At 33.3% G+C, this 21,488-nt stretch overlaps 1 protein-coding gene across 2 annotated transcripts in view; it reads right to left on the bottom strand.

Annotated features, from left to right (window-relative positions):
- The window catches only part of LOC129942552 (tachykinins), a 66,324-nt gene that overhangs the window by 5,614 nt on the left and 39,222 nt on the right, over positions 1-21,488 (bottom strand). The window contains exons 2-5 of one of the 2 annotated variants that reach the window (XM_056051546.1): positions 15,017-15,145; positions 14,865-14,947; positions 14,316-14,793; positions 13,957-14,212 (exon numbers count right to left, since the gene is read on the bottom strand). In XM_056051546.1, coding sequence (XP_055907521.1) covers positions 13,957-14,212; positions 14,316-14,793; positions 14,865-14,947; positions 15,017-15,133 — 934 coding nt within the window. In that variant the 5' untranslated portion in view covers positions 15,134-15,145. The remainder of the gene's footprint in view (positions 1-13,956; positions 14,213-14,315; positions 14,794-14,864; positions 14,948-15,016; positions 15,146-21,488) is intronic. The other variant, XM_056051547.1, reaches the window with a different exon arrangement.

Genomic DNA, 21,488 nt, shown 5'->3' with positions numbered 1-21,488 from the left:
AACCTCAGTATTGTTTGCCCGATTATGAAAAAAGGAGACCCTCTAAACTGCACCAACTATAGAGGAATCAGGCTACTTAACATCGCCCATAAAATCTTCTCTGCCGTAATATGTGAACATCTAAAGCCCATCGTCAACAACCTGATAGGTCCTTATCAGTGTGGTTTTAGACCAGGAAAGTCTAAAGTCGATCACAAATTTACATTACGGCAGATCCTGGAAAAAACCCAAGAACACCAAATCGACACCCACCATTTCTTAATCGATTTCAAGGCAGCATATGACAGCGTCTACAGGGACGAGCTGTATAAAGCCATGTCTAGTTTTGGCATCCCAAACTCACGCTGTTGCATAAAAGTTGGAACACCTTAACAGAACATTTCGATGTCAAAAAAGGTTTTAGACAAGGTGATGCGCTGTCTTGGTCAAAACATCACCATCGACAGACGTAACTTTGAGGTAGTCAAGGACTTCGTCTACCTAGGCTCCGCTGTAAACGCAGAAAACAACACCAGCACTGAGATCAAACGCAGAATAACTCTTGCTAACCGCTGTTTCTTTGGACTAAGAAAGCAATTGAGTGGTAATGTCCTCTCTCGAGGGACCAAAGTGTTGCTATATAAGACCCTTATCATCCCCGTCCTGCTATACGGTGCAAAAGCATGGACTATGAGAGAAAAGTTCTTCGTGTGATCTACGGTCCCGTATGCATCGAAGGGGAGTGGAGGAGAAGATGGAACGACGCACGTGCTGTACGGGCTGTACAGCGACATAGACTTAGCCAGAAGGGTAAAAGTCCAACGACTGAGATGGCTGGATCACGTAGAGCGCATGGACACCAATGCTCCGGCCTGGAAAGTCTATGAATCCACACCTACAGGACAGCGCAGTAGAGGAAGACCGCGGATCAGGTGGCGCGCACAGGTGGAAAGTGATCTCACCCAACATGGAGCGCGAAACTGCAGACATTTAGCTAGGGACCAAGCTAGATGGAAAAGTTTGTTGGGTGAGGCCCTAGTTCACACAGGACTGTAGCTGTATGCTAGTAAATTAAAAATTTAAAAGCATATGCTTACAATATTAACATATTTAACTGCAAGCATCTCTTAACTGAACATGTATTTTTGAGTTATTTCTAGCAAGAAATACAAAATTGTATGTTCTTTTTGGAGACTTCAGAGCGGCTTTTAATACTGTATATCGCCGAGCTCTTATTTACAAACCATACGGACTTGGTAACACTTAAATGATTTGAGAAATAATATAAAACATATACAAAGACACAAAGTCAGCAGTTTGGAATAGAGTGGTTTCGTTTCCAACTCTATTCGGAGTCCGACAAGGCTGCACCCGTAATCCAGATCTTTTTGCTCTTTATATAAATGAACCATTATGTGGAGTCTATTATTTTCTATGCTGCACAGACATGGGGCGGGAAAGAATACGAAGCAGTTGAAAAACGTTTTATATGTTCTTTAACAAAATAACTTTTCATCTTCCGCCAAAATATAGGATAATGTTGGAAACTAAGATGTCACCACTGTTCATGAAGACAGTTTAACATCAAAACGATTATGTTCTTCGTGTTATGCACATGCCGGATCAAGGTCAACAGAGATTTGTTTAAAAAAAAAATGTTATAATTATTAAATTAAGGATTCATTAATTGGATTGTCAATCTGGCAGACGCAAAGCCAAATAAAATGCTAAAATGATTGTTTGTATACATTTTAAATTGTAACTAATCTTTAATGAAATTAATTAATAAAATCTAATTTAAACCAAAATCGAAATTAACATTGGAATAAATATATGATAAATTAGGTGGCGCAACAGAGAGAGAATTAGGGCCTAGTGACTTACAACTCTTAGCCATTTCTGTGTGCTCGTCACATCACGTCAGGGATAGAGGGGATCTACAGTATCATGCTGAATCAGAAACACCCCGCAAGAGGCAGTATCCGTGAAAAAACTTCAAGTGACCCAGTACAGGGATTGAACCCATGATCTCTAGCAGTCCTACACACTAACCAATTACCACGGGTACAAAACTAAGGTTGAAATATTTGTATAAATTTAAACTAAAATCATTATTTTGTTATTTGACCTCCACTGCATATATGTATGTTGTGTATACATCAATCAAGTTGAGTATAAAAACGTTTAATTTCAATCAAATCACGTTTTTCATTTAGCAAGTTACATATTTAAACATATCTACACACACCGTATGTGTTTCAAAATGAATGAACAGTAGTTTTATAAATAATTTCCGCAACAACATCGTCGTTTTGAATCTACTCCAAAAAAAATCGCCTGCAGTTATTTTAAAGAAAGAAAAACGTTAGCCGTTCAACCACACCACTTAACCAAAAAGGTTAACGAGCACTTCTCTGTCAAGTGGCAACTCTAAATCCCTACACACAAAATCTTAAATGTTTGTATGGAACTCATTTACACTTTTTAACTATGTTTTTCTGTAAAGTCGGTAGGGGTATAGTATACTGTTTGAAGAGTTACAAGTAGCACAAAAAAATGTACCTTCTTGCCTATAGCCCTATAGCCCCTATATGCATACTTGTTTAGGTTTTAGTTCAGACTATACGTATGAGGTATTTCTTCATCTGTCCTGGAAAATTATATTCATAAGAAAAGGAAATTAGAGGGATACAGAGGGCTGTAGAAAAACTTAACTCAAAATACAAAAACGTTTAAGAACTAAATACACTTTTAAGAGTGCAATGGGGAACAAAGTTTTCTTTTTTTTACATGCGTAATATGCCTACATAGGAAAGGGACGAAGAAATGCATTTGTGGTAAGTGTTGCAATTTTTCAAGGTCGACGGTTTAAGACACTCAGATTTTATCATATTGCACTTACAGTTTTGTGGTTATTTGATTTCTTTTACAAAAAGATAATTTTTTCGCAATTAATTCATAGAATAAGCAATAATACCCGTGTTTTGTTGGAAAATCTATCAATAGTGGGATTTTACAAGAATATCAGTGTTTTGTTGGGAAATCTATCCATAGTAAAGTAGGATTTTACACGAATAACAAAAACAATATCAATAGTGAGAATAACACCGATAAAAGTTAGAGTAGAATCTCACTATAGAATGGATCTTATGTGATTTCGTTCTCAAATGTTGGTACGATTGATATTGCATTTGTATCTCGATGGCTGGTGTTTGTTGAGTAGTTCTGCATTTGGAATCATGTGTGTTTTCCATTGCGGAAAAAAACGAATCTATTACTGTTGATATTATTAAGTTTTGTTAGTGAAAATGGACTAACTGGGCTTATTTTGCAAGAAAAAACAATAGAAAAGATACTTATGTTTTGCTATGTTTCCAAAAAAGCTTTATCTCAGTTTAGAATAGATAAATCTCAACTCGATTCAGGTATATAAAGAATTGAGGCGAGCTTAAACCTCTTTTCAACACCACATGTTAATGTAATGGTCTACGAACAAACCCCCTTTTTGAAGTTTTTAATTATTATTTTGACAGATCTTCCTTCAGTTGTACCAATTTTTAAATACAAAAATCTGGCCACTGCGGATCGTTTTGTTGGGAATTTCTCACTTTACTATATATGAAATGCGAACAAAACGAACGTAATAACAAAAACAATATCCGTACGATGAATACTACCGATAAATACGAGTCTCGAATGGATCTCATGTGATTTCGTTCAAATGTTGGTACGATTGACATTGCATTTGTATCTCTATGGCTGTGTTCGTTGAGTAGTTGTGCATTTGGGATCATGTGTTACTCTTTGGAAAAAAAAATCAATCTGTTACTGTTGATATTATTTAGTTTTGTTGATAAAAATGGACTGACTGGGCTTATTTGCAAGAGAAAACAATAGAAAAGATTATTAAGTTTTGCTATGTTTTCACCAAAGGTTTATCTCAGTTTAGATTAAATAAATCTTTTTACCGCACAAGAAGATTTAAAAATGATCAAGTTTGACAGCACTTTCTAATATGTAAATGTTGTTTCTTATGAAGTGCAAGTGAGATAGTTTGATTCGTGTTAAACAATAAAGAACTGAATAGTTCAGCACCATATAAGAATATGCTCCTACTCCATGTGCAATTTTTTTTAATTTGATTAAAACAAAACTATAATTTTTGTACACAAACATGCAAATAAACAGACCATAAAGCATTTTCTGTAATACCAACTCCTCTACACATTTTTTTCTTCACAATCTTTTACTCGACTCCAATCCCCGACTGGAATCGAGTCAGATCAAGCTCATTTCAACTAGATTCAGTTATATACTTAAAGAATTAAAGCGAGTTTGAAGCACCACATGTTAATGTAGTAGTCTACGAACAAACCCCCTTCTTGAAGTTTTTATTTTATGTCAAAGCTGTAGTTGTTAAATTAACTTTTTTTTATAGAATCTCAATTTCCATATGTTTTCTTACCATTTCCTCTTGAAAATTGTCCATTTTATTAGTTTTTTTGCTGAAGTTAATTTTAACTTTTGATTTTCATAAAACTTTCTTCTATTGGTGTTTTTTTAAATTATTATTCTAACAGGTCTTTCAGTTGTAATACAAAAATCTGCCTACGATGCGTTTTCTTGCTAATTTTCTACTATACTATTTATAGAATCCCAAAAAATATGGGTAATGTCTACATCGAGAGATGTATAATTATTGTAAAGGGTGTTTTTTTGTATAAGCTTGTTTTTCAAGAAAAAATAAAATGCATATTAGTCATTTAAACGAATTAAGCTTTATTATAAAGATAAGGGTTTGCTATTATCTTTTAAAATGATTTCGTTCAAGTTGCTGTCTCCTATAAATTCCAATCGGTAGATCCAGTTTTTGCGGAAATTGGGCCTAAATATTCTCTTCCAAATTGTCAACCGTCTTGGGTTTATCTGCGTAAACAAGCGACTTCACATATCCTCATATAAAATAGTCCATAGTCCACGTTCTTGGTTGTTCTGTCCGCTGTAGCGCGAATGGAACAATTTTTGCAGAATTTGGAAACGTTTTTCAGGGGTATCCGGATTCGTGTTTTACGAGTACAATAACAGCTGACCAAAAAATAGCTGTCAAAAAAGGAATCCAAAGGTATCCAAGAATTTCTGGGGTATGCAGGTATCTGACAAAGCATCTGATTCAACACATGGTTAAATTTCAAGAAACTTGAAATTGATTTCTGCTTTTTGTATTTGTTGGTAAACAAAAAGATACAAAGTGTTAGTTGAAGTTTTATTTGAGGATGTTCTGTGGATAATAGACGATGAAGAAGCTATTTGCATCCGAATTTTAGAAGGTAATTACGATTTATTTTTTAAACTTCAAAACTGACTTATTTTGTTCTTGTTTTGTAGATGACCAATTTGCTAGGTCTTACCTCCAGTCTAGTGTCCAGCATTCTAAAGTTGATGAACCTCATCCTGTTCCAGAAGTAGAACAAAATACAGGTAAATATAAACATATTAATCTTGTGGAAATAAATAAATCTAACTCTTTTGTTTTTATGTATAAAAGCAGACAGCTTGTGGAGCTACAAGCAAACAAGGTCGCTAAAAGGAAAAGTAAGTTATTCTTTCAGATGAACCACTCTATTTCCTTTTTTAAGGTTGGGAACATAAATCAATTCTGCTTTTCTTGGAGGAGAGCAGAAAGAGAAAGGACCAGCTCCGAGACCCTAAAAACCCGGCGAAGAACAATTTTTGAAGAAATTGCAAAAGTTCTTAAAGAACACGGGTCAATTTTTTATGAGAAGGAATTAGAAATAAAATTTAAAACTATGAAATAACATACTTTGAGATGATGGCTGAAATTTACCTCAAAGAGGCACAAGTTAGTGACACGGAAGCAATAAGTTCTCTTTTGCCATCCTCTTTTTTTTTGGAATGCCTATTTTGGAAAATAATATCTTCAGACTTAACAATTTGATTAAGTGATATTGAAGATGTGATTTTACTTGAGAAATATTGGTGTAATGTTGAACAGTTGGCCATTTAATATACTCTCCGAGCAATGAGAGAATGTCGCTGAATGCAAAATGAGCAGAACTCTTATAGCTAAATGGAACCTGTCTCCAGCTGATAAGAAACTTTCTCGCTTACTCATCGAACTTCTAGCCGTGTGTGCGGTCGCACCATCCTGTTAAAACCACATGTGCAATGGATGGGCATGCAGGTTCGGCGAAAAGAAATCGGTTATCATGCATGTCTGTAATTAAGACTATTAACATTTGTCGTCTGGCCCCGAGCATTCCCAAAAATAATGTTCCAATTATCCCGTGTGTAGATAAGGCACACCAAACAGTTACTTTGAGGCAATGCAATGGCTTTTGGTGTTTCAGTAGAGGGCTCTTAGAGCCCAGTAACAGTACTTTTGTTTATTAACCTAATCGTTAATAACTGAGAAGCCGCTCCTTAAAAATGGAATCTTCACAAAAGTGTTTGCGTGAAAAAAATCACTTGTGAATTTTGAATGGATATAACTTTAAATCCTTTTTTTAAATTTCATAATAATCAAAATAATCGCTCTTGGAAGTCTCAGGGAGGCTGACCTTTTCCCTATCAAATCGAAAGTCGTGGATTTTCTCTTTAACCATTTTCATGAATTCATTAACTAATAAGCTGAATAACTATTAGGTATTTATAGTTTTTTATTAATGTTTCCTGATAGATAGCGAACTTGTTTAAGACATAATAAGGTAATTATTGTCAGTCTTGTTGTGAAGCGTGATTTTGTGCTGATTTAAATGCTTATATTAGAAATATATTATGACCTATTTTTGCATTGTTTACATTCCAGTTTGTATGGATTAGCGGTTTTTTTTTCAGATGTTAAGGTCATTTGAGTTTCAGTTCTCCTTCTAACCAGATTAAACTGATGAATCTTTCAGCGTGTGAATACAAGTAAATTATTTTTGATGAATTATAAAAATGTATACTTTTAGATCTGGTGCGTATGTTTTTTTTATTTATTTTTAAGTGAAAAAAGTGTTAAAAAAATTAAATTCAAATGTTTACCTTTTTGAGACGTAAAAACTCTCTTTTGGTGTTGTTTAAATTAGACTGTAGAAGCTGTAGCAATTTTTTTTTATAATTTTTAATTTTTTTACTTTCCAAAAGTGTTCAGTTTTGTTTGCTAATACTTGTTAACGTTCAAACATTTAACCTTTTATCACCAAGTCCCATATTAAAAAATAAACAAATTTTCGAAAAATGTTCTTCAATTGGAAAAGGTCCCAAGATTGAGTATCTAATTGACTATGTTTTAGTAGATATAGTAAAAATTGAATGCTGCTCAAATTTAATTAGAAATGATTTAACTAAAAAAATTAGAAATTTTGATTGCAATATGGCTAGGCGATGGAAACAATGCTCCCGAAACCACGCTAAACTGTGAATTTTTACTTCCTCAAGGCTTGAAACCAACTTTGAAGGAAATAATCGAGGACCACCTAAAAAGACATTCGGTGAAAGCCTACAATATGGAGCTGAGCTTTCTAAGCGTTTATCTGATGCAGGTGGAGCGGGCCCAAGCTCAAATCGAATTTCCACTTTAACTCCTGTAAAGGCTCTGGCTTTGTATTTAGATTTTTGGAAAGAAATTATAAACTATTAAAAACAGTCGTTATAATGCACAACGATCTTTTTCCCAGTTTATATAAACTAAAGAAGTGGAAAAATTGCTTCCTGTTAACCAAAAGGCAACAGAAACAACAGCATCTGTTGATCTCCAAGAGATTCTTAATATAAGTGGTGAAAGCAAAGTTAAAATTTCGAACATACATCAAACAAAAATGTATTCTTGTTCAAGAAGAAGGAGCCAAATTGAATGAAATGATAGTTCAGCTCTCTAAGCATTATTTTCAAAAGAATGGGTTTAGCATAGATATTTCTTTTAAAATGTAATTTACAATGATCGATGGAAGTGTTTGTAACATTTAATCGAAGACAAATGCTGCAGCAAAATGTTACATAGGCGATGCAACTCATAATACGAACTAAGATAAGTCCGATCCTAAACTTTCGCAACATAGTCACCCAGGTAAGTATTCAAAATACTTTAACTCAGTCTTAAATCTGATTTTTATGAGTTGGTAATTCAAAACGAAATGAGGTTAATATTTCAAACCTAGCATAAGCTCAGAATAATGAGAATTAAGACCAGGCTAAAAGTTTTGCCTTCCATCCACAGTTTCGAAAAAAATTGCAGTACACGATGATGAACTCAATTTCTATTTCTTGTAATCCAAAAATTTAGGACAAGATTATCAAGAAACTGTGATTGAAGACAGCGATGAAACTAATAAAATGAAAAATAACAACTGTAATTTTTGGAAAATATATTTGTATTTTTAATTTTTATATTGTACTCGCAAAAAGGAAAGATTATAAACAAAAGTGTTCTTTATTAAATATTAAAATAAAAATAGAAAATAGGGGGACTTTTTTTAAGTTGTAAGATTTTCTATTAATGTGTCAGAATTTTGTTTTTAAAGCATTTATTACTTTAATTTAATATAATTAATTTCTGATTTGTGTTTCCCAAGCTCATTCTATGCAAAAACAACAAATTCCCTAGCATTCTGATTTTTGTACACCATCCCCATACAATCGACGCTCTGTGTGACATCTTGATTGAGAAATTCCCACGATCACTGATTCAAATGACCTAATCCACCACTAAATTAGGTGGCATAGAAGTTTCTAGAGAACCAGGGCCTATTGACTTACAACTCTCAACCATTCCTGTGTGCGAGTAATGTTGCCAGTGATGGAGAGGACTTACAATTTTAAGCCGAATCCGAACGGAAAAAATATTGTTTAAAAACATAAATCGGCCACTAAACACCCTGCATCTACCTTAAACGGATGCTATTTCCTTATTGCTTCCTGTGTTCATACAAGACCCGGGCATTTTTTAAATATTTTCCAAAAAAACATAGAATTGGGTGTAAAGGTTAATCATTTTTAAGCGTCTCTAAAAGTTTACTTGTAGTATAATAACGATTTATAAAACATTTGTATGAACAAAAAGACTACTTTTGATCTCAGAGCCATTTTAGTTTCAATATTTGGCTTACTTTGCTACAGGTACTGTTAGTTGCAAAAAGTTTGAATACCAGTAAATTTATGTACTGTGGCTCCTACTAATCGGACACATGAAATATATGTAAATGTTTGCAATGCATTTTCTACAAGCAAATGTATGGAGAGTGTCATTATAAACATTTTATATTACAATTAAAAACATTTTTTATTTTAAATGAGTGAAATTATAATGTAAGCCATTAAACAGCAAATTAATATTAAAAACAAAAACAACTCTATTACTCAACACCTCACACCTAATCAGACATTTAATAAAACCGATTTCTCAAGGCGTCGAGGTATTGAAGAGACAAGTTTTTAAAATACTGGTCGATTGCATTAATGTCAGGTTACTTTATCTGTGTTTTAAGCACCTTAGGACAGTTAAGGGTAGAAATACAATAACCACGACAGCGACCTTGCTGTACATAATGCCTGCTTTTGATAGTAGTCCTAGTAGAAGGTCTTGCATTCTGAGTTTAATATTGATGTTAGTCATTTAATTCATTTGATGCATTACCCTCCCCAAAATGTTAGTTCCGATCACTAGAACTTGCAGCACATTCTCATATCTTGACTAATCAACCGCCAGTAGTACCGCCTTAGAGGAGCCCGAGTTTACTTATGAGTAAATTCTTCATTTGCTTTTGTTTCGTGAAAAAAAACCTATAATTTATAATATTGTCTTATATCTAATGGTTAACTTAGAATGCAAAGATATGTAGTTTCGCCCATTTCCAACAAGACAGGCAATGGGCAGGTGCAGATACCATTAGGGACTTCATTAGCAGTCAACTGCATTCTCTAATCGTACATTTTGACCAAGGCATCTAGCTAGTATTTCAACTGTCATAATCTTCAAACTTGGAACTTTACTTGACGAACCTTTACCTTCAGTGCATTGTACAAAAACTATCAAAAACATTATTGTCTACAAAACGCTCCTCAGACAAACTACAAATCCATCACGATTTGTATTTTGTATTGTAGAGAAATATTACTTATTTCTCTTCCAATTTGACAAGGAACCGTTTTACTCAAAATATTAAATGTAATTGTGAAGAAAATAAATAATTCATGGAGTAATAAAGTTCAGCTTTCAGTTCATCAATTGTCATTGTGACATAAGTTCACTTGATAGTAAGGGAGATTTTTCTTGGCTAACTTTCCAGTCAACTTTCCAATAAAGTTGCCAATAAAGATACTAGAAACTTGCCTTACTTTCAATTCCCTTATGTCGCCTGAACCTGCCCAATGTTGTTTATGTTCCTAAGCACACTTAAGTCTTTCATTTCTATTTTTTCACTGATAAATAACTTTTTAATGGCTGCATGGCCATTTTGGCCATTACTTCTATGGTAAAAGTTTCATTGCTGACTTCTTTACTCGGGGTCTCTTTCAAAAAAATCTTTAGAGATTCCGAAGATGAAAAGGAATTTTAGTTGATTAGCCAAAAACGCAGATTCTAATCGCACGATTCCATCTTCTTTCCTTTTACTTTTATGCTGAAATTATGAAACTATGGAAGGGCATGTAAAATTTCTACTGTTTCTTGTACTGATTTACCGTCATCGTCGTTTTGTGGCTATGCACCAAAACTAGTTTTTGAATTTACAAAGACGTTTGTTTTAATTTTGATGTCATTTCGACAAAAAGCAAGAAACTTCTTTAAATGTTAGTACAAATTTTCCTAAAAGGTTAATAACAACATTATCATTGAGCAAATGCAGCTAGAGTCCAGTTATGTGTGAGAGATTAAATTTAGGAATGTTTTTTTTTTTTAATGTATTTGCTAATTAATAATTTGAAATGCAGTTTTTTATTAAAACTTAATTTTCAATTGAATTTGTTACAAAATAAGTTCTTCTTCTTCTATACATTATCTTGGAGAAATTGCATTGCGAAAATTTACTCTTTGTCCGATACTCGTGGAGCCACTGTATAAGTTTCAACCCTTAAAAACCATTAAATTTTTGGTAGTTCAAATTTCACTTTTTGTTTCTAACCAAAAATAAAAACACATTCAGACGTGATCGACATGATGAAAAAGACTCTAATGTTGTCGGAGGAGGAATTCTTTTTGCGATCAAGACCTCACTTACGTGTTACCTGATAGATGACTTTCGAGCCACAGGTGTCGAAGCTCTATGTATCAAAATCAAGTTGAAATCTGGCCATTTATTTATTATCTCTGCGTATATTCCTCCAAGTTCAAACAATGAGGCTTATGAAAAGATTAATGACTGCATAGAAAATATTTATGTACTTATGGAACCCGAAGATGAAATTTTGATCGTAGGTGACTTTAATCTACCAAACCTTAACTGGACAAAAATTGATGACGACAACTTCCATGTTCCAATAAATGCGTCCAGCCTTAATGAACTAACATGTATAGATGGTATGTCATCGTGTGGTTTAAGTCAATTCAATGGAATGAGAAATCGTTTTGGAAAAATTCTTGACTTAGTGTTTTTCGTCGATACAATTAACAACGAAATTGCTGTTTTACCTGCTACTGTAAAACTAATAGACGAAGATCGACATCATCCTGCATTAGATATTTCACTAGGTTTAAACATGTCTTCTCCTTACAATAACAATAATAACAACAAACTTGAATTTGACTTTTCTAAATGTAATTTTGTAGATCTTTTTGATATGTTAATAACTGTAAATTGGAATCAATTATTTTGTAATTGTAATATTGAGGATATGTGTAATAATTTTTATAGAACTCTTTTTAACTGCTTTTACGAAACTATTCCTTTAAAAAGATCACGTTTTGCTTCAAATGCACCACCATGGTTTGATACGCGTATTAAAAACTTAAAAAATAAAAGGAACAAAGCTTGGGTAAAATATAACATAACTAGAACTGACGATGATTACAGAACTTTCTTAATTCTAAAACAACTCTTTTCTGATTATTCTAACATTCTATATGACGATTACATTTGTAAAATAGAACATGGTATTAAATCTAATCCAGATAGTTTCTGGAATTTCGTTAATAATAAAAGGAAAACATGTGGCTATCCGAATTCGATGTCAAATAATTCGTCAACTAGTCATGATCCAAAGATTATTGCAAACATGTTTGCTAATCAATTCAAAGTAGCATTTGAAGAATCAGACTTTAATAATTCCTCTTCTTTTTCTTCTTCTTCTGACAGCTTTACTCATTTAAACGCAATTAATTTTGAAATAAGTGAAGACACAGTTGCTCAACATATTTTAAAACTCGATGAGTGCTTTACTCCAGGCCCCGATGGTGTTCCATCTTATATATTAAAAAAATGTGCTTCTTATTTGTCATATCCGTTATGTGTTCTCTTCAATGCATCCTTAAAAAGTTCAATTTTTCCTGTTATCTGGAAAAGTTCATTTATTATTCCCATACACAAAAAAGGCCCAAAGAATGAAATAATGAACTATAGGCCCATTGCGAAACTATCTGTGATACCTAAACTGTTTGAGTCAATTGTGAGTAATGTTCTTTCTTTTCATTGTAGTTCTCTTATTTGTGATAGCCAGCATGGCTTTGTCAAAAAGAGATCCACTGTAACTAATTTATTTAACTTCGTGTCCTTTTGTCTAGATGTATTTGAAAAACGCGGGCAAGTTGATTGCGTATTTACTGACTTTAGTAAAGCCTTTGACAAGTTATGTCACAATACACTAATTCTAAAATTATACCATCTAGGATTTAACAACAATTTTATAAATTGGATTTCTTCATACTTAAAAAATCGTCGTTATTCTGTTTTGTTTCGTAATGAAAGTTCAATTCAATTTGTTGTCAATTCTGGCGTCCCTCAGGGCAGCCACCTAGGTCCTATTTTATTTGTTTTATTTATTAACGACTTGGTTTCAAACTTAAAAAACTCGTCTGTCCTTATTTATGCTGATGACATTAAGCTTTTCAAAAGTATAAAATCCTCCTCTGACTGTTTATTATTACAAGAAGACTTAACAATATTTAGGGAATGGTGCAATAAAAACCGACTTGTTTTAAATGTTGACAAATGTAAAACTATGAGTTTTACACGTAAAAAAATTCCGTTTTTGTACGACTATATGTTTGATTCTTGTCCGGTATGTAAAGTTTCTATGTTTTCTGACTTAGGTATTATTCTAGATCCCAAATTATCATTTAATGATCATTTAAGTTATATAATTAAGAAAGCCAATAGGGTTCTTGGATTCATTAAAAGATTCGGTCGTGATTTTCGGGATCCTTATGTTCTTAAACTTCTATTTATTTCGTTTGTTAGACCAATTTTAGAATACGGCTGTGTGGTATGGTCACCTTATTACTCAATACATGTTTCAAGAATTGAAGCGATCCAAAAAAGGTTTCTGCGTTTCTGTCTTCGGTCTCTTCCATGGGCAAGGGAAAATCTATTTCCTCCTTATTCTCAAAGACTAGCTTTGATCAGCCTCCCTTCTTTGACTAACCACAGAAAGTATTTACAATTTTGTTTTATTGTTGGGATTATTAATGGTTCGATATCATTACCATCAGTTCTAAGTAAATTAAATTTCAGTTTCAGTCGTGCAAGTTTAAGGCGACAGCAACCTATTATTCAAATATTTAGCAGATCAAACTATGGTGTATGTAGCCCTCTCAATCAGTTAATAACAATTTATAACGAATTTCATTTTTGTTTAGAATCTGTAAATGATAATATAAAATGTAAACAATTTAAACTTATGTTTTTCAACAATATTGTATAATAAATATAAATTATGATATTAGATATTATTAGATTATAAGAATTTTTTTAAATATTGTTAACGTTAGATTTTAACGAATTAAATAAATAAATAAATTTAAACAAACATTTTTAAATTTCTTACCTCTGCTAACTTCTCTCTTTCCACGCATTCCCACGAAACCAGAGGGAGCCCGTTTAAAGGACATGGGTTCTGGAGAATCAATCAAAAACCTTGATACAGAACGGTAGCTATTCAGAGGTAATCCAAGCATTTGTGATTCAAGCCTTTGTAGTTTTGCTGCATTCGAGTCTTTCTTTCCACGTACTCCAACGAATTTATTGCGAAAACCTAAAAATTCCGGTTGCTTTTTGCCACGCATGGTGAAATGTTTGAATTTCTTAATTTAATTAATTATTTTTCAAATATATTACTAAACTTACAAATATCTACATTTAATATTTTGTATAAATATAATCTTCAAATAAAAATATTATACTCACAAACTGTTCTGCAGTTGATCGTTTGTAGTCTCTTTTGCCGCGAACGCCAAAGAATGCATTGGGAGCACGTTTTCCACCATCAAAAGGAAAATCCAAAGGACGCTTCCCCCTCATTCCCGTGAATCCAGAAGGAGCACGTTTATCCAATGCATTTTCTGCCCATCCATCATTTTCTGAATAACCATGTGAATAGAGAGGTGTGTCTGATCGATAGACACTCAAGTCGTTAAAATCATTATTTTCCTGATAGAGTCGGCGAAATAGTTGATCCAATAAGCTTTTCTCATATTCCAATTGATCCATCTTTTTGCCTCGAACTCCATTGAATCCCGAGGGTGCTTTTTTGTTACGAATGTCATTTACACTAAAGTCGTCATCAAAACTCCAATCCAGGGCGTTGGGACTAGGGTCACTGTATTCGTAATATTTTTTGCCCCGCATTCCGGTGAAGCCAGACGGAGCACGTTTTGCAAATGACCTTTATTACAAATAATAAATATATTATAATTTGTTACTAATATTATTTTTAATTATCTATAAATTAAATACCCTAAATCATCTCTTGAAGTCAGTTCATTTGATTCTCGGGTTTCTTCATTATCCATTCCGATTGCACGTTTTGATTTTTTTGACTGAAATAATTATTTTGAGGAAAATTATAAGTATTTATAAAAATGTTACAGGTATAAAAATTAACTAACAATTCCTGTGCTTGTCTTATTGACAACATCGCTGAAAACTTCATCCCCGTTTACATCCAAAACAAGAAAAAAAGTCGAAGACAAAAACATAACAAGAGCAAGATAGTTTTTCGCCATCTTAAGTTTTATCTGAAAAAATAACAGATGTTTTAAGAAATTAACACAAGTATGGTACATAGATAGTATAAGGCTTTTTCAAATTTGGGCCATTACGGCTAATAAAAACTCAAAACATCGGATTCTCGATTTAGTATTTTCTTCTGACGCTATTAGCACTCTTGTTCTGGAATCTAGATCAGGAATTACTAATATTGATAAATATCACCCCCTGGGACATTTTTCTTGACTTAAGTAATCACCTTAATGAACACAGTAATTCCTTTCATTGCTTATATAATTTTGACTTCAGAAGAGCTAATTTGAAGTTGTAGCCTGACGATTTAACAATTTCTGATATTGCTGATACTTCTGCATTTTCTAATATTAACGAAGCAGTTTCAAATTTTTAATAATTGTTTTAAAAAAAAAATGTACATTTTAAGAAACCAAGAAATAAAACTTTAGCCACCCTGTATAGTATAGTTCAAGCGAGATAAACTTTCTTTGCATCAACGAAACGGAAAATCTCGACATCCTCGCAATGTGCATCAGCAACCACCTTTGGTGGAGCGATCACATACGCTATGTCGCCAAAAGAGACGTTGCAAGAAATGTGTCTCTCCGTCTGATATGGCTACAATCTACAAAACCTCCGAAACTTGAAGATAATTTTCATCCCTAGGCTGGTGCTCCAGTAACCTTTTAAAGCCTCTTGGACAGTATTTAGAGATGAGTTTTATAAAATGATTGGTGACATTAACATTATCAATTCGAATACGTCACTCATCGACGCAAAGTTTCTTGTCTCACCCTTTTTTACCGTTATTTTAACGGAATATGCTCTAGTAAAATAGCCAGTTGCATTCCTCCCCTTAAACAATTTAACCATAATACCCGCTCTTCTAGGAATGCCCATCAGTTTACCCTTTAGCCCAACTTCGGCCGTACTATAAAGTACAGAGATTCATTTTTTTTGCCGTACTACGCGAATGTGGAACGCCTTGCCACGCTCTATCTTTCCCTATCATTGCAATGTTCAGGAATTCAAAAATAATGCACACCTACACCTCCTATCCAAACCTTCCATACCAAACAACAAAAAAAACGAATACGAGGGACGATTTGGTGTTAATTGGTGAATCCCCTTCCTTACTTCAGCTTCTTATTAATAGACCTTAAAACTATTGCGACGTATGGTATCTACAAACTAACACTGATAAGTCAAAAATGATGATTTTTGAATTGACTCGAAACCAGGTCTATGGCCTGGGCACAGGTTTGTTGAAGAATTTGAAGGAGTACAACGCCGACAAAATCTTGATTTTCCGTTACTTTATTATCATCCACATTTTAGTTTTCTAAAATTTGGTCATTAATAAAAGTACAACAAATATTACACCGCATGGGAGTATGAAATGAATAAAAATATGCGTTTCAAAATGTCAACAATATGTGGAAGCGTTTAGTTAAAATAACCTTGGAACCACGGAAGTACAAACACTACCCACATTTTGTTCATTCTAGGTTCTAGATTCCCAATACTTATTTTGCATAGAACAAGTATTGGAAAATGGAATAAATATATTGCATATATCGATATCCACTTTACCCACCGACCGATGTTTCTATATTCAAAACCATCACCTAAGGCATTTCGCATCATGTCTTCAGTTTGCTTGCGACTTTAAAAAAGAAACTGAACAAATAAATAACTTTTAGTTACATAAAGTAAAAACGGTTAAAAGGCAAAGTGTTTTCTAGCTTTGAAAAGATACAAAATTTTGAAGAAAATAAAAATGAAAATAAGATTGATTTAGTTTATCTATACTCGAAGGCACACATCAAAATATACTTAACCGGCTTCAAACATCTTTCCATTAAATTAAATTTCTCTTACGAATAAAAATCCAAAACAAAACATGTACCTTTTAGATCTTTGATAAGGCAATATCGTCATCGCTAGACCTGGGAATCGATAGATAGACAAGACAACACCACAACTGAATTATACTTTGATATAAACAAAATAAGAGACAACTTGTCAATTGAATCAATTGATTGGCTTGGGTTGTAAAACCCCAACAAGGTAAACGTGGCATCGCATCGGATAATACGACTGAACGACCAAGTCGAGCAAACGCAAAGTAAAAGCGGACGCCTTACCTTGGCTGTGCCTGTTCCTGTGCCTACGGCTGTACTGCGGCTGTGGGTTGATTATAGCAAGAAAATAAAATTAAATGCTTGGGAATAAGCTGCGTTAAGTCATATTTATTGAAATCAAATTTTTGCAATTATATTTTTGTTGTGAGAGAAAAGAAAACTCACAATTACCAGCGACTTTTCGAGAAAGTTTATATTTTTCCCAGTGGGATGCTGTACACGCCTAGATATAGATATTCTTTCTATGTCAGGGGATCTCTGTGATGTTTATAAATCCCTTGAGCTGTTAAATCTTTGGAATTATTTAACAACTACCTGGTCTTGTGTGTGTTCTGCGTAACTTTCAGGTAACTATAATCCTCGCTGTTTCCTTAGACATTTTTATACTGCAGTCTTATAGTGAAAGTTGGATTTAAGTATAAAATATGTTCCTTTTTTGTTTGAAAGCAATAAACATTTATTTTTGAATTATATTGCACTTTTGTATTAGCCTTCTACTGCAGCAACATATGTGGCATTTTTTTTTTAAGTGAAGCCTTTTCAAGGTATGATAAAAAAGAGGCTGGGATGCGAACCACACTGATAATTTCCCATCCCGTCTAACAATTTGTCTTTCTTAAAAGGTTGTAGGCTTTCGTTTTGGGTTGAAAAAGTTGTCAATTGAATTATTCTTTAAAATTTAAAAATTACCAACAATATTTTTTATATAAAGAAATAGTTTAGTTTAAAAATCTAGTTTTGTAAAATTGATCTTTAGTCGAAAACAAATTTTTACCAATTTTAGTAGCATTCCTTAAATTTTTACAAATTGGATGAACCAAACATCAATTCTACCAAATTTGCGTACTATTTTTTTGTAGATTTTATTTTTTTTATGAAAAAACGAACTGTTGGATTTTTAAAAAAAATACTGAATATCGAAAACAATATTTTCTATGAAATAAACAAAGTTTGAAGACAGTATTTTTAATTTTTAAAAAGCTATTTGAGTCGAAAGTAAATTTTTACCCGGTTTTAGTATTGTTTTTTTAGGTTTTTTCTTTTTGTAAAAAGATGTCAATTAGGGTTTTTCTCAAAATTTTTAAGAATGTTAAAAACAATATTACTTAATTTGAGTCAAAAATCAATTTTTACCAACTTTTATTAATTTTTTTGTTTAGGTTTTTTTTTTTTTTTAACTGTCAATTCGATTTTTCTCAAAATATTTCAGAACGTTGAAACAAAACAAATTTTTGAAAAGATATTCAAGTCGAAATTCAATTTTTACCAACTTTGATTACTGTTTTTTTGTTCGTAAAATTTTCGAGGTGACAATTTGTTTTTCAGTTTTTTTTTAATTTAAAAAAAAAGTGAAAAAATAAAAATATTTGGTATAACGTTACGATATATAATATAAAATTGAATTTGAGTCTCTAGCGTTATCGACTTTTTTTAAACTGCTATGATAAAATACCACTTACGCAATTTTCTTGAGAACCCTTTCGGCATCCCTCTGCATTATTAACTGTATAATTAAATTTATTTGAAGTCGATTCGATATCTCCTCTGGTTCTTGAGCTATGGACAACGAAAAAAACGTCGCGAACGTACGTACACACGCACGCACAGACTTCTTTCTTAAAATCTTTTATTTCGACTCTATGGACATTGAAACGTCGAGAAATGTCAAAATTTTCAATTCGACAAACCGGACACATTACCCGGACCCGGACTCTGTTTAATTGAATAGGTAGCATTTTTTTTTAGCCATAAAAGCAGAGCGAACCTCTCTTTGTCAATAATTGCTCGCGATATATCATGAACCAAACATAAAAATTTTACAAAATGTATGTACTATTTTTTTGTAGATTTATGGAAGAACGTAAAAAAACAATATTTTCTGTGAGATAAAAATAGTTGCCGAATGTTGAAAACAATATTTTTTATAAGACAAATTAGTTGAAGCCAATATTTGTATTTAATTATATCTTTCAAAAGAGTCGAAAATTATTTCTTACCAACTTTTGTTAATTTGTTTTCAGGTTTTTAATTTTTTGTAAAAAAAGCTATTCAAAATCTAAATAGTTCCATTTAAACTACATCTAACGGTTATTTAAATAATTTTGTTAAAAAATAAGTTTTAATATAGGGAGTACCCTTATTTAACAAGAGTTTTTATATCAAGGCATTTTTCTGGATAGTTTAAAATTAGCTGAGATTACTCCAGTTTTTAAAAAATTGGATAAAAAAGTAATTTTAAATATAGACCTATTTCTATTTTACCGGTTATTTCAAACATTTTTGAAAAGTTGTGAAATCAAGAGTTCTGAGCTTTTAAGAGAGTATTTCGTTTTTCAATGATAAGCATTTTGGGTTTAGACTTTGAACCAATACAAATTAACATGTGCTCTATATATCGACATAAAAAAGCTTTCGATACAGTCCACCATGAAATATTATTAAGAAAGTAAGAGAAAGCTGGATTCCGAGGCTTCATGCTAAATTGATTTTGTTCTTACCTTAAAAACAAAAAGTCCAACAATACCCAGTGCTTAAAGACAGAAGCAGGCAGGTGGACCATCACAGATGGAGAATCTCTTAATCTGTTATTAGACACCCACTTTCCAGGTAGCTCTAACATACTCAACGACTTAACATCAGAGTCTCTAGCTTCTACAAGATATTAAGTTGATCTAATAACGCGGGAAAAACTGCAATGGGCCATAGACAGCTTTGATCCATATAAATCTCTAGGACCAGACGAAATCATTCCGACCGAACTACAAAAATGCTCAGACATGATCATTCCACCATTAGAAATCATTCTAACAAGCTGTGTAAGGTTGAGATATATTCCCAAAGCCCGGAGAATGGCAAAAGTTGTTTTCATTCCTAAAGCAGGAAAACCCGCACACGTTAACCCTAAAGATCTACGACCAATCAGCCTATCATCCTTCCTTCTTAAAACCTTGGAAAGATTGATTAAAATTTACATCAGACATAACATAAAACCATGTCTCATTTCCACAGCTCAACATGGGTACTCTAAGGGAAATCAGTAGAATCAGCACTTCACTCGCTGGTACATATTATTGAACATTCCCTCGAATTCAAAGAAGGTAGCTTTTAACAACGTCAGTTACCACAACAGTAATTAATAAGCTGAAATTAGAGAAATCACTCATAGATCTTATAAGTCTCATGCTCAAAAGCAGGACAGTAACTTCTAACATAAGAAGTTTTACTACCACCAGATCAGTGAATCGAGGCACTCCCCAAGGTGGGGTCCTTTCGCCTCTTTTATGGAACATGTTAGTAAACGACCTACCTACTGTAGCGCTTTTTACTTGTAAAAAGGCCATAGGATCCAAATGCAAATGGGGTTTCTCCCCAAAAATAACCCACTGGCTATACACTTCGGTAATTAGACCGATACTCATTTATGGAGCTGTCGTATGGTCGACGGCACTGGACAAGATGGTAAATCTAAATAAATGTGAATCACAGGAGCGCTTCGCTCAACACCAACCGTAGCACTAGAAGTGCTTTTAAACCTAACACCTCTCGACATCTTCTCCAAAATAGCGGCTGCCAACTCATGTGTAAGGCTTAGAGCCACCTCTCAATGGACCAGTAACAATACTGGACATACTACTATTCTAGACAGTTTCAGATCTATCCCAGATCGCTTAGACTATACCACCCCAAAAATGGTATTCGGTAAAAGCTTCCATGTGACCATCCCATCAAGATCCTCCTGGGAAGAAGAGAGACCCCTGGAAAACGATGCGGTACACTTCTATACAGACGGTTCAAAGACCGATCATGGAGTTGGAAGTGGTATCTTTTGAAAAACTGAATTTCAGACTATTCTATAGACTTCCCAATCAATGCAGTATATTCCAGGCCGTAGTAATGGCGATTAAAGAAGCACTATCCTGGCTCAAAGAAAACGTTATATCTTGTAAGGATATACGAATCTTCTCAGACAGCCAAGCCGCTCTTAAATCTCTTGCGTCTGTCTCTACAAACTCTCAAACAGTCCACGATCAGAGAGAAAAAAACTAAACGAGAGAACCCACTTCGACGGTTGCTCTCTTTTTGCCTAAAAGCTGCGATTTGCACATAAACTTGCATATGTATAAACTCCATATAAAAAAAATGTGGGCAACGAATACTTATGCAAGAAGATGTGCATACTCCCCACATTGAACAAAAATGGCGTCCACCTTTG

This window comes from Eupeodes corollae, chromosome 1, assembly GCF_945859685.1.
Source record: "Eupeodes corollae chromosome 1, idEupCoro1.1, whole genome shotgun sequence".
NCBI classification, from domain to species: Eukaryota; Metazoa; Arthropoda; class Insecta; order Diptera; family Syrphidae; genus Eupeodes; species Eupeodes corollae.
Note: the sequence above shows the minus strand (reverse complement) of the source record. Positions and strands in the feature narration are given on the sequence as shown.